The sequence below is a fragment of the Phalaenopsis equestris genome, unplaced genomic scaffold (assembly GCF_001263595.1).
Source record: "Phalaenopsis equestris unplaced genomic scaffold, ASM126359v1 Scaffold225612, whole genome shotgun sequence".
Lineage (NCBI taxonomy): Eukaryota > Viridiplantae > Streptophyta > Magnoliopsida > Asparagales > Orchidaceae > Phalaenopsis > Phalaenopsis equestris.
The window spans coordinates 84,754-99,947 of NW_018243652.1; the positions used below are offsets into that span (position 1 = coordinate 84,754).

At 30.7% G+C, this 15,194-nt stretch overlaps 1 protein-coding gene across 1 annotated transcript; it reads right to left on the reverse strand.

Moving 5' to 3' along the window:
* Positions 1-1,210: 1,210 nt before the first annotated feature.
* On the reverse strand, positions 1,211-14,019 carry LOC110037834. Its single transcript, XM_020742562.1, has 4 exons — positions 13,276-14,019; positions 2,593-2,672; positions 1,877-2,141; positions 1,211-1,775 (listed from the first exon to the last, which is right to left on the reverse strand). Exons 1-4 carry the CDS (start codon positions 13,994-13,996, stop codon positions 1,534-1,536), a joined length of 1,308 nt encoding a protein of 435 aa, XP_020598221.1. The 5' UTR covers positions 13,997-14,019; the 3' UTR covers positions 1,211-1,533.
* Positions 14,020-15,194: the final 1,175 nt, after the last annotated feature.

A 15,194-nucleotide genomic window follows, 5' to 3' on the forward strand; every position in this document is an offset into this window, starting at 1 on the left:
TCTCAAACCGCTTGATCTCTTTAGGATTCGTGTTGACATTTTCCAATATACATATTACTTTCCTAATTTTATTGCTCCTTTCTAACTATACAGGGAGAAGAAAATGATTAACTAAATCTTATCAAAACATAATAATTACTTCTTAGTTTTTCGTGTTTATATGATCTTTATGAATAGGTTTAGTATTCTTCCCTTCTCATTCCGATATCAGATTTCAAACGCCTCAATTTATGACGTGAGAACCCAGACCCTTTAGATGACGAAGTGCTTCAGATAGCTCTCGAACAACTTAGAATAGCGGCTACTTTTGATGCTCCTCTGTCGGAAGTGCAGAAAGGCAACATTCCCATGATATGGTCGGCCAATGTTCCCGCTGACCCTATAATTTCAACAATCGCTTCATCATGCAACCGGAGAGAACCAATCACTAGTCGGTGATGCGATCAACCAGCTGGCCGATCTTTTCAAAAATTTGCAAGGAATGGATGGCGGTCAGTAGCAGTCTTCTGGGTCACTAAAGCTAAGAGTAAATGAGATGGTGGACTCTTTTGAGTGTGCCACTAGAGGATCAGATAATGACGTCGTTCGAGATCTATAGACTCGTGAAAGAATGAAAGGAGAAATGCGGCTTCCTCGTGTTGAGATGGCGGCTCTCTGGGCCAATTTGTAGGTTGATTAAACTCAACAAGAAACTAATCGGACAATCATTTCAAGCTTGGCGGTGGTCTTTTGTTTAAGTGGCTACTTAGCAAATGACTTGTCTCCGCTCAAGTGGTCGAAGGCTTTTTTTATCAAATATTTTCTTTCTGAACAGCTCATGTAAGACCTCTACTCTATTGTGTGGATTACTCTATTGTGATGGGGAAAAATAAAATATAACAATATTGTGTCCTCTACTCTATAATAGAGGAATCATTTTATGGGTAAGACATTCAATCATGATGGTTTATTATTCATTCTCCCTCCTTATGTCTCAATTTTTTTTCTTTTTTATGCTCTATTTCTTGTGTGATTCAAAGACAAATCAAAATTCAAGAAAATTCTTTGAATATTTTGAACCATTTAAATGAAACTACAAAGTTTCTAAACCAACATTGATTCAAAAGTCTGAATTCCTCCAAAATTTTAAGATCCTAATCACCACACAGCGTAAAGCAATACAATATATTATATGCACAACACAATATTGGTAATATCTAAATGTCTCCAAAATTCATGTGCTTCTGAACTTGTCCACTATAAACCAATTTAAATCTTGTACATTTTCACGAATTTAAATCTTCACTAAGAATTGTAGGCCCACTTCAATATACAAAAAATTAATAAGACTTCCCCGTCACTAGGATTGGATGATTAATTCATCTTAACATCAACCATGTCTTGATGCATCATTACACACGGCATCGAACTCCTACTACAACCTGTCCTTCCAATGAAAGCCACTTGACAGGAACAATTCATTGTTTTATAACAAAATAAAATAAGAACTGTAACACCTTTTCAAAGTAGAATCAATATGAACCATATAATCCTTCAAATGCGTTGATATTTAGCACCCGATCTAATGAAGGAGGATCTTCTGCCAAAACTTCTGGTTTTATTCAACAATTGACCTCTCCAGCCATTAAACCGGCCGATGAGCGAAGGGAAGGTGAACAAAATTAGAAGAATCAGTAACAGCACCGCACAGATAATTAGAACATTTAGGAATCCATTGTCCATGTCTGGTCCCTTTTGCCCAGTCCATGGAAGGCCTCCCACATTCATTCCAAACACTGCAACATTATTGAAATTAGATTAATTTATGTGCATTATTAGGAAAAAAATGGATTTTTTAATTGCAAGAAAGGTCTTTATGTTAAGAGAAAAGACTTGCCTCCTGTAACTACAGATAAAGGAAGGAAGATCATAGAGAGGAAAGAAAGATAATAAAGCTTCTTGTTAATCTGCTCCGATTGCCAGCTATCTAAACCTGCCTGAATAGCCATCACTCGATTTACTAAAAAGCCTAAATTCTCTTTTATTCGCCTCAATCGGCTGATTAGTTCTTCGAGAGTGACAACATCTTCGCTTGCAAACCAGCTTTTGAGTGCGCATTTTTCTTTTACACGTGGGAACACTTGCTCACAATGAGAAACTACCTGGGTTATTAAGAAACAATTATTATGAGAATAATTACAATTTAAAATGGCTTTCGAAATTTAAGTTTTCAGTTTTCAATCTAAAATCTCTGTTTGAAATGAGCAGCAATCTGCCAAAGTCATAAAGTTTGCTGCAAACTGCTCCTGTTTTGTTCTTCTTTTTGAACATTGATGAGTCCTAGTATGTTTTGAAGAAAAATTAGGAAAAGAAAAACATATTTTATATTCTTAAACGAGGGGAAGCATGAGTCTCATCTCACAATAGTACCAAAAATAATGATATGAGAAAGATGCAAAATTTTTAATTGAGCATGCATTTTATACTTCAAACAGATATAAAGCAGGGCTGTTAAGTACGAACTTTATTGGTTGGTTATTTGATTACATATACAATTGTTACTACCAAAAATAATTGAGTTAAACTACAAATGAAGTCCAGGCTCGAAGGTACCTGTAGAAGCCGCTGCAAATTGAGATGCATCTTGGGAAATCTTCTATCATCCAGCATTTTCTTCTTAAACATAAATCCCCCTGAAAAGCTTTATAAAATTTTATGAAAGAAATATACAAATATCGTTGTTTATTCAAACTCTTTCGAGCTGGTTTTATGAATCCTTATTCTCCATTCATTCTTATTAAATTTTTAACAGTATGTGAACTTTACTTGTACAAATCTTTTTACACATTTGTAATTCTACTTTACATTTTTCTTGCTGAATGTTATATGAGATTTTGAGTCAGTTATGGACTAATCTTTTCTTAACATCAAGTTATATTACCTTTAATACTTTTTAGTCCTTCCAAATTAATTCTATTTGCCCACATCATTCTGTAGCTTTTGCTTGCTACTGCACATGTTCAAACTTCCATAACTTTCGCTACCTTGTCTTTTCCATAAGTGTTACTTTCAGCAACTGTCTGATATAATTAAAACTCATTTTCTATCATTTTTAATTTTATAATAAATTCATCTAAGTATACTCATTTCTTCCTCACTCCACATGACTATTAGTAAATTTTTTTTGTAACAAACACTCACATCAATACAAAAAAGATAATCAAATTATCTTTATACAATAATATTTTCATTTTGTTCTTTTAACATGTTGCACTCCCTAACATCTCCAATTTAATCACACACCCTTAAATCTAAAAACTATATTCTCATCAATATCTTATTTATATAATAAAATCAAAGCATTTAAGTAAATCAAACTTGAGTGTGTAAATTGATCATCTAATAATATAGAGTAATAATTATGAGTTTAACAACATTAAAATTTCATACCATGTACTTGGCTCTGTCGTAAAAATGCTAAGATAGTTTTCTTCTAAAAATTCTCTTTTGTAAGAACTTTTCACTTACATTTTAAGATATCCCACTTATCAAAAAAATGTCATTAGAAAATAGTACATACTAATATACATTACCTTAAGTATTTTTTGTTAGTTTTTAAAACATATAAAAAGTTTATGTGCATTGTTGATCCAAGCTGTAAACCTCAAACAGTTAAGTCTTATTTAGTTGGAAATCAAAATTCCATTTTACATGTTTTAAAACTTCAATATGCCTTTAGCACATCATTTTTTCTTGATGCTCACCAAATTAATTCACATGATATCGCATCATATGCCCTTACAAAATCAACAAAATCATATAATGATCTTTTCTTTACAGCTTCATGTTTTCATTAGATTATAATACCCTAAATAATCAAAATTTTTGGAATAAAACCAGATTGATTCTCCATCCATTACACTATCTAGTAAATTTATTGTAATCCCATAAACCTAATTCCTAAATAATAAACACAATCCTTAACATCAACATCATATTTTAAATATTAATACTACAATATATCTTCAATTAATTGGTCACATCCTAAGGTTAAGGATTTTATTAAGATCTGTTAAACATATCATACTTATCCAAATCTAATCTCAACAGAATCTTATATATAAGTAAAGTTATATCTTCATGCATCTCTTCAAAAATAGATCAAGCCACCATTATTCATGTATAATATAATTTGCAATCTTTTAGTTTTCTCTTGTACCTTTTTCATGCATGTTTTAAGAGATTAATTTATCTATATACCATTAATCTTTTTTTTTTTGTCTTCACCTTTAGATAAGATCATATTATCTTCAACTTAATAAATCAAATTGGATAAAACACTCCAGATCTCCTCTCTCTTGCCTCAGCTTAAATTTCTCATTTTCTTCATCCACATAACCTAGCCAACTATAAACAACAAAGAGGTGTAGTTTTCACTTCGCTTACTACTTACTTTTTGTCCTTAAAATTATCATAAACCTTAATAATACTTATTTTTGCTTTTTTTAAAGAAAATAACTTAGCATAAAAGCTTTATTTAACTTCCCACGCGAAATTTTCTTGCTGATGTATCGAATATTTTTAAAGCTGACTAAAGTATTTTTCATCTAAATGAAACTAAATTTTTAGTACACATCAAATTTATCTAAATTTTAAAGTTCTAAGAACACTTTTAATATCTTACCAATGAAAGATTAAAATTTTTCATCAATTAAGTTTTACTATTTTATAATAGAAAATTAGTTTTCTTTTGCCTACTCCTAAACTTTAAGAATTTACATTCAAAATGATTATTCTATGCAGTGTGGACAAACTTTTTATTAGAATCACCTTTTAATTTTCAAAAAGAAAATCCTATCTTTCAAAAAAAAAAAAAAAAAATCATATATGATGCAGCTTCACTTTTGGAAATAAGATATTTTCTCACTTTTTAAAATACATATTCACTATTGCAAGATCATATCGTATTGCCAAAAAGGTATAGCTTTTCAAATCACAAATTTTACTCTGCTTTCATACCCAATATTAATCACAATTAGGCCATTTTACCCAAGCTTACAGGTCAATTTTCATAACAACCAGTAGAGTTAAATATGATTCCTTGATTCTTGGATCGCTCCAGCACTAAGTAAACATTGAAATAGAATTAAAAATAATATTGAAAAAATTATTAAAATTAATTATTGAAATCTAACATAAATGCTCAACATTTTTATCCAGAGGCTTATAACTGACAATTAAACTTCTTGAAGTATTAAAACAAACAATAGTGAAAAAACACACAATCACTCTAGTGGACTATCAGAAGATGAAATAAAATAACAATATAGATGAGCTATCTTATGATAATAGCTATTGAAATGGTTCAATAAATGTTTCTGAAAAGGCAAGAAACAACCAATGTACAATTAATATTGTAAAAAATAAACTTAGTTGATTTAGTTATATATGGTTGAAAATAAGAAGTTTACAATGAAAAAAAGAGTTAAAATGAATATGATAACAACATCAAGGAAAAGTGGTTATAAAAGAAATCATTGACAATAACACCGAAAAATAAGCATAAGCTAGAATAACGACATGCAGAGCTCAAGAAAAATGAATAAAGAGAAAGATAATCCAAGTGAACAGTCCTTGTATTTCTTCCTGCGTTCATATTAAGACTTTCTGATGCTTTTTTAGAAAAATTTCACACTTAACTAAGATCTGAATTTAAGATAATAATATGTTATGCTGAAAATATATATTGAGCTTCACTTTAGATATTTGTTCAACTTTCAAAAATTGCCGACCCCACTAAGTGGGATAAATACTTATTGTTGTTAAAAAAATGCGTGGATGAATCAAAATCTTGAAGAAAGGTGCCATTAAAATCGATACGTAGTTTGAAATCCTGTTGCTAAGTGCTAACCTTGACAAGTCACAATTTGGCAACTTCAAAAATAAACAAAATATGATATCAATTATTAAATACATCATATATAGCCTCAATAAATACAAGTTTTTCAAAAAAAAGACATATTTCTTTAAACATAAAATAACACTAATTTCTTATGCATTCTTAACCAAATATCATGCTAATACTGAAGTGCACAAACCAATATAGACGCAATAATCCATTTTGATGGCCATGTTAAGTGGAGTCTTTGTTTCACAAGTTAATAGTGAAATAATCTGTTTCTTCTTTGATATCCAAGTGCAAAAAATATCTACCACGAAGGATCAAACTCGGTGGTGTTTTTCTATCATCTAAATCTCCACTCCAATAACTATCAACAAATCCAACAAACGAATACACAAACAATAACTTCAAACAACGCTTGTACATAATTGGATCCTCATTTTCTTATTCATCATTCTTGGACAGCTTAATTATGCATTCCAGGAGCATTCTGATAAGATTTAAATCATCCCTCTTAAAATTCATGAGGGCTTATTTGGCATAAACTTCTTGAAAGATCATGATGCTTTTATCTCTGCTTCACTTCAATAAAGATGCTAACATACAAGAGCCCGATGTACGTCAATTTAGATAATTTTGTCAATTCTTTCTTGAATTCCGAAAGCATATTATTCATTAAAAATAAATTATTTGCATATAAGCACACATATTAAATATTTTGATTTAAACTTTGATACAAGGTGCATGCTAATATAGGCATTTAGTTGAATTATTCTCTCAAAGGAACTCATCCATTCAAGCATTCCAAATTTTTTGTGCTCATTTTAGGCTAATATAAGGCCTTCCTTAATTTCAAGACTTTCTCTTATTAAAGTTATATTAGCCAAAAGATCGTTTAATATATGCTTCTTCAAAAACTCTGTTTAAGAAAACCAATTCCACATTCATTTGATAAATATTCCAGTCATATTGGAATGGCAATAAAACGATTAGGTTAATCGTTATACAATGAACAATACTTGCAAATAACTTTTCATAATCAATTTTTTGTTTTTTCCAATATCTTTTATTCACCAATATTGCTTTTATGGCATTTCTTTTTTATTTTAAATATCATTTAACTCAATTTGCCTAGTTTCATCATGGAAAACTCTCATATAATCTTTTTTGATTGCTTTAATTTCTTCATCCATGACGCGTACTTATCTTTTACTTTTTCCCAGCTTCTTGATTGCATAAGGTTTCATAATCTCAACAAAAAAAGTATTGCATTCTTTTTTTTAGTTACCTTATAAAATTTTTTAACATTCTAAAATGTGGTATACTTTCATTTAAACTTCCACTTCAAAGCATTGTTGTTGTTAATCCTTCAAATGCGCTTGGCGAAATTGATAGAGTGGTAGGTTATTCTGATTCTTCTTTTATAATCTCCTCTATAATTAGTTGTTAATCTTTTTTCTTAAATTAAGAAAAGAAAAAGCATTCATCTTCTTAAATTTTTCACCCAAAAGTCCTTTTTATTACTCACAATACGCCTAAAAAGAATTCTACTATTAATTAAAATTTAGAACTTGTAATTTTCGGATCTTCAGTCATTGCCTATGAGTACTTATTTTTCACTTTTCTAATTGAGCATTGTTCCTTCTTCATATGAAACAAATACACAAAAAAAACCCTACAAAGAACTTTAGGATGAAAACTTCTTAGCTTCCTTCCACTCCATGCTTTTTGCAGACACTTTCCATGCACAATTCTTATAGAGGAAGATTTATTAAGGAGATTGTGCAAGCAACTGCATCGGTCTAAAACGCTTAGGGCTTCTTTGGGATCACTCTTTGTTTTTTAATTTTTATATTTGAACACAAAAGAACAGAAAAAATATTGTTTTTCTGTCTGATTTTTCATCTATTTTTTAAATTCTTTTTTAAACAAAAGCCAACTTTTTCGAAACAAAGAAAACACGTTGAAAACAAAGAAAACATATGCAACGTGTTTTCTGTGTTTTGAAAATAGTCAAAACAAGTTAAGCCCTTAATAATTATAAACTTACTAATTATTTAATTTCAATTAATAACTAAATTAATAAACTTAATAATTATTAAATTTAATTAATAAATATACTTAATTAACTTACTAATTAATCAATTAAACCCATAATAAGTCAAAAAAAATATTAATCATTTAACTAATTAACTTATTTATTATATTTTAATTAATTAACTAACTTAATAAAATATTAATAATTTAATTAATGAACTTAATAATTATAAAATTTAAGTAATTAACATAATAAAAAAAATTAAATCATTAACTTAATAATTATTATAATTAATTAATTAATAATTTAACTAATAATTTAATTAACTATCATAATTAACTGAATAATTACAAACTTATTATTTATTTAATTTTAATTAATAAACTTAATTAAAAATTGCAATTAATAATTGGAATAATTAATTTAATTAACTTAATAATAATAAAATTATTAATTTTTTAATTTCAATTGATAATTTAATTAACTAACTTATGTATTATAAATCTTTAATGGTAATCCACTTACTTAACTTAATAATTAATCAATTAAACCCATAATAATACAACTAAAATATTAATATAATAATTAATTAACTTAATAATTATAAAATTTAACTAATCAACTTAATCATTATAAAATTTAATTAATTAATAATTCCAATAAATAAACAAATTAACAAAATAACTATAAACTTATTTATTATTTAATTTCAATTAATAATTTCAAATTAAATTAATTAACAAATAACTATAATATTAAATTAATTAATTATATTATTATAAACTTATTAAGTATTTAATTTCAATTAATAAGTTAATTAATTAACTTAATAATTATAAAATTTTAATAATAACTCCACTTAATTTTTTAAAATGTAAAGTTTTTCGTAAAAAAAAAAATCAAACCAAACACCTTTTATATTTTTTATTTTTAAAAACAGATAAATCATAACAGTACCAAACGAGTTTTCTGAACACAGAAAATAAAACAAAAATAAAAAAAGCTAAAAAAATAAAAAATAAAAAAATAGAAAGTAATCCCAAAGAAGACGACCTTAGTTATTTTCCTATTTTTTATCATATTTTGCCGTATTGCAAATTTTTCAAAATTTTCGCTACCACAGTATTAAGATATGATAAATTCCATGATTTTCACAATATCTTACAAATTTGTTTGAAGTGGACTCAACTCTTTGATCAAATCTCACGACCTCAATATTAATGCCACTCTTTCTAGAAACATTGATCTTTTTAAAAGGTTAAGCAATAAAAACTATTTTTCTCAAAAAAAATTCAAATAAAAAGGAGAAAATATTTACTCTAAGAAAAAGGCACAGAATAACAAAGCTAAAAAAATCAGTGTATAAGCTTAAGGATTTTGTAGCTCTTGAATTTGACTAATTTGCAAAGCTTTTATAAGATTGCTTCCTAAGTAAACATCTTTCACATAAATAATTGAATTGGGGGATAGAAGATAGACCCTTTATTATCTCATCCAACAAAGGTTAGAGTGCTAAAGTTGAGATATTTATATTATATATTTCATAATTATGATAAATTACTAGAATTCATAAATACTTTTCAACATCATATAAAATATACAAGAAAAATACTGTATTCATTGACAAATACATTATGACAATTAATTAACTTTATTATATTTTATGAAAAGATTGTTTTCTTTCAAATGAATAGTATATATTTTCTCTATTAATTGACCCAAACATAAAATATTCTTCTTCTTATATGTGAAATAGACATTTATGATGAATTAAATTTTACTTTTATCATCTACCAATATTTTGAATGCATCTCCAAATAAGACATTTGCTCTTGCACTTTGTCGAACTCTATAAACATACATCCTTGTATGTAATTGTGAGTGTTTGCACTAGTAAAATTTGCCATCTACTTTTTTGGTCTTTAGCTTTATCCTTACATGCTAATAACAATGTTCCTTCTTCGCTTTTGAATTTTACAACGTTGGTTAAATTTATGAATGTGGTAGCATTAGATATGAGACTTATCAACCTTAATCATGAATTGCCTCTTTTCCACAAGCTTTTGATGTTTGCAAATTTCTAATCTTATTATGAACCACCTCCTTGGTTGGATTTCCAACAAATTATATCAGAACAATGGTGAATGAAGGAATGACACACACCCGATTTCTAATACTCACCAAAAGAGCCACTAAAAATTTGAAGCATCAAGGTGAAAGCTTTATTTAGAGCACAAGATATATTTGACGTCAAAAAAAATTCCGGGAGAGTATTCGTCAAAAATACCATAGAGAGTATGACGATGTTGCAATATCAAAAGCCAAAGAGAGGTCTTACAGGATTCAAAAAAGAGTGAAAGTAAAAAGTTACCTCAACTTTCAAGTGGTGGACAAAGAACGGTTTGAGAGGATTTTAACTGTGGTGGACAAAGAAGGGTTTGGAGGACTTTAGGTGTAGCTACAACTAAAGAAGCATTAAGAAAACTATAAACTTACAAAGGAGATGAAGCAAGTAAAACAGATTAATCTTTAAACTATTATAGAAGAGTTTGAAATTTTATTTATGGAGGAATTAAATCAATTTAGATTATACTTTTAATCAATTAATTGAAAGGAACTGGTGAAGATATTAGGGAAGTAAATGTTATAGAGAAATTTTTAATAAATTAAATCCAAATTGGAATTTATTGCTATCACTACTGAAGAAACTAAAAGTCTAGAAGTTATAAGCGTGGAGGAATTATTGAATTCTGTGTAGGCCTACAAGAAATAGAAAAAAGTAGAAGAAAGAAAAGGTGCAACTATAATTAAACTTGAAAACAATGAAGAATACCACGAAATAAGAGAAAGCGGCTAAGGACGTAGAAATGGATGAGAATGGGAGGAAGAAATGGATACAATAAAAATTTTGACTTCAATAATGGAGATAGAGCAAGCGTTAGTGAATGAGGAAATTCACAGTTGAGGTATGAAAAATCTCACATCTAATTCTATAATTTTCATAAGCTTAGCCATTATGCTTTCAACTGTAGCCGTACAAAAAGAGTAAAGGCAAAAACCAAATTTTTAGAGTATAAAACATTATTATTAACATCTAAGGATAAAGATGAAGTCTAGATAAATTAATGGTATCTCAACATTAGTATAAGCAATCAATGTGTGAAGAAAAAAAATAAGCTTATGAAGTTAACAAAGCAATAATAATAAATACCTCATTTAAAGATGCATCAAAAGTACAAATAGGAGGCAAAAATAAAATTCTCAAATGCTAGAAATATGAAGACCAAATTATTTTAAATGTTTACTGTATACCTAATATGACCTAATGTGAAGGATAACATTTTCAGCTTGAGTTAACAACTAGAGAAAACTATGATATTTATTTGAAAAGAAATGGTTATTTCTTAAGAGATGATGAAAATAATTTGAATGCCAACATGCTACGTTAAAGCTTAGAAAAAACTATTGAATATTCAATATAATATTGCAAAGTATTTAAAAGCTTACTATAAGAATTCATTATGGTTATAACATCTACGATATAAACATCTCAACTTTCATAGTATTCAACATTGGTTGAAGAAAGAGATGGTGAGAGGCATGCCTTTTAATACCCAAGCCAATCAATCATCTAAACTATGTTTATTTAGTAATTAACACCGTAAAAGCTTTGCAAAGTAGTTTAGTATTAAGATCTAAGAAGCCACTTGAACCTACAAGGCAGCTACTACAAATTCTAAGTTCATTATTCAAAAGAGAACACTTCGGACATCAAAGGTATAATCAATTATGACTTATCTTACTCAACTTCTAATAAATATAAGATGATGAAAGAGACACCAAGTTTCTATATTTCATGAAAGATATAACGTGCACTCGGAAATCAAAGAAGAAACTTATGGTCTGTTTGGGGCAGCTGTAGATTATTAAGAATCTGCTGATAAGCAGATTATCGTGATAATCTGATAATCAGCAGATTTTCAAGATAATTTGTCTTGTTGTTTGGGGGAGCTTATGCAGAATAGCTTATTGACAGCTGTTGTTGGATAAATGGTCATTCTACCTCTGTTTAGTGAAAATATTTGCAATGGAACTGTATGAGCAAAATAATAGATAAACATAAGCCACAAGACGAAACAGAAGTCTGATCGCTGAAGAAGTGGTCTGAATGACCCTGGATGACGAAACAGACTGGACAAATGAGTCTGAAACGTCGATTTTAGTCATGAAGGACATCCACTTCGCTGTGAGGATGTGTACAGGCTAAAAATGTGTGGATTGATGATTAATTGAATAATAATTGTTATTATTATTATTATTTTAATAATAATATTATTATTATCATCCTTATAAAACCATCGCATACTCTCTCTCCCCTATCTATCGCATGCAAGACAGCCGCCACCCTCATGTTCGCGAAAACCCTAGCCGACTCCGGAATTTCGCTCCAAGCTGTCGGTCGGCGGTACTCGTCGGCGACCACCCTGTTGCTGCCTCTTCTCCTCGCGTCGGTGAGCCCTTCCCTCATCTCTCGCGATCCCTCTCGGCTTGAAACCTTACCCAAGTCGTCGCCTCCTCCCCTCTTCGACGCGACTTTGTTGAACGAAGACGGGATCGAGGGCTCAGAAGTAATAAGTTGCGATGGAACGCGGAATGCGGAACGCGAAATGCGGAATGCGGAACGCGGGGTATAGGGAGCGGATGTAAAACATTCATGTTATAACGTAAAACCATACGCCCGTTCCCCGATCTCCAGCCCCAACGCACTAACCAAACGGCTCCGCGGTGTTATGAAAACGCCGAACATTGGGATAAGCTGCCAAACGGACCCTTATTATTACACTCTAAACTTATGAAGTTGAACGTATCTATATAATTTCATCCCCTTCTCCTTCAATTTAATAAGGAAATTTATTTTTAAAAAATGCAACTTCTATAAGAGGAGACCATGTGTATTGATAACAAGCTCGTGCTTGAATTGATAAAGAATTGCATCTTTCATAATGAAAAGAAGCACAAAATCACATAAGAAATTTTTTAAAATAAAATTAAATATCTAATATTTGAATTAGGATTTACTTATATAATGCCCAAATTTTAACCAAATTAAAAATACAGCTAATATCAGTTTTTCTAAAGTAAAATAGACATTTTATGCATATAGTTTGATATGATTGGGATATGAAATATAAATAGCAAAATTTATATTATATTATATATATATATATATATATAAGAATATTGTGGTATGTAAGTAAATTCCCCTTACGGAAAATAGAAAAAAAAAACAAAATGAGCAACAAAAACAAAAATTTACCAATCAAGTACGCCAACGAGAATTAAACTAAACAATTACCTTTATCCAAATCAAGCTCGACAGTATCCAATTCCATCTCCAACTTGGTCACAATATCCTGAATATGATCCACATGTGTATCAATTATATGAACGAGAAGATTCGAGACCATTTTGGGAACCGGATTATCGCCTTCCTCTGAGTGATTCATGGTCAACAAGAACTCTAGCACATGCTCTGGTATAACAACAGATTCGGTGCCAGCCTTCTGCTCTTCAATGCTCGGAATCTCGGACAAAAGTGACCGCCCCGCAGGCGAGAACTCCAGTCTCGGAACCCTACCCAACGAAACAGTGATCACTGATCTCTCTGTCACTCTCGCAGCGAGCCGGAGGGTGAAATCACTCGCAGCCGGCCCCTGCGAATTGACTCTAAAGACGAGCGCACCATCGACATGACCAACGAAGGGACCGTTGCTGACGAGGGTTAGGATGTCATGGAGGCGGAATGGAGGGCAGAGGGCTTCGATTAGGTATTGGGCAGCATGGGCGAGATGGTTGTTTCCTTTGGGAAGCTCGATGTGATACCAATGGAATTCCTCGCCGACGCCATCGGTGAGATCCCAGTCCTTGATGAAGTAGTTTCCGAGGCCGTCGAAGCGGTATGCGCGTTGTTTCACGGAAGCAGGAAAATGGAGGCCACGGTACCGATGTGGCTCTGGGGCAATAGGGTCAGTGATTACGGTGTCGAGGCCGTGATCTGGGTCGGCGGAGACCGCCATGATAAACGGCCGGCAGTGGCGGGTGGGGGCGGATGAGTGCAGCTGAGAAGTAATAAAGTGCGGGGATTTGGAGGCTCCTGAAAGGAGCGGATCGGCCGTGGCGGACTGTTATGGAGGAGTCCAAGTTTGAACTGGTACTCCACTATATATTGAAATTCAAAAATAACTTAATTAACGGCCCAAATCACCTGGTAGCAAATTGTTTTTTCATGAAACCCGGCCCGAATTTAGCTCATCGGAATGCCATGCCGAAACAGACAAAAAGTCATTGTATGCTAGATTAGATCACTATCTTTTTGTTCTTCGACAGTTTTGGAGTGTTTCATCTTTCTGTCGTCGGTACGCATTCGGTCTTCTTCCACCTTCGGTTTCTTCGGTTGCTTTGGGTGTTCTCCATTCGGATGGCGGTAGTGCTTCTACATTCGGACAACGGTTTTTCTTCGGCCCTTCGGTTTCGAATCTTGGAAACGAAAGGTCGGTTTCGCAATACTCATTATAAGTTTTAGTGCTCAGTCGTTTGGCAACAATGAGTCATTTGTTTTCTTTCTCTTTATAGCACACAAAATGGAAGGTCGCAATGGTACGGACGAAGAAGCTGGTGGTCTCTCGAAGTCTTTGAGGTAATATGCTTCAATGTTTATTTTAGAGAAAAAGTTGAGGTTATAGTCTTATTAGATTCGTGTTATAGTCGTGTTATTGTTGTGTAATGTTGTTATAGATGTGTTATAGATGTGTTATTGTGTGTTATTATATGTTATAAATTTGTTATTATGTGTTATTATATGTTATAAATTTGTTATTGTGTGTTATTGTTGTGTTATGTTATTATAATTGTGTTATGGATGTATTATATATGTGTTATTGTGTCTTATTGTTGTGTTATGTTTATATAATTGTGTTATAGATGTGTTATAGATGTGTTATTGTGTGTTCTTGTTGTGTTATGTTGTTGTAATTGTAGCACAATCATAACACAATGATGGCACTATCATAACACACGATAACACAATAATAACGCAACAAGAACGCAATGATAACACAATCATAACACATTATAACACTACGATTACACAATAATAACAGCGTATAAGATAACAGTTACACAACTATAATATAACAATAATACACAATATCTCATCTATAGCACAACAATAACATATATACGATAATAACACATATGTAACACGACAAACACGAC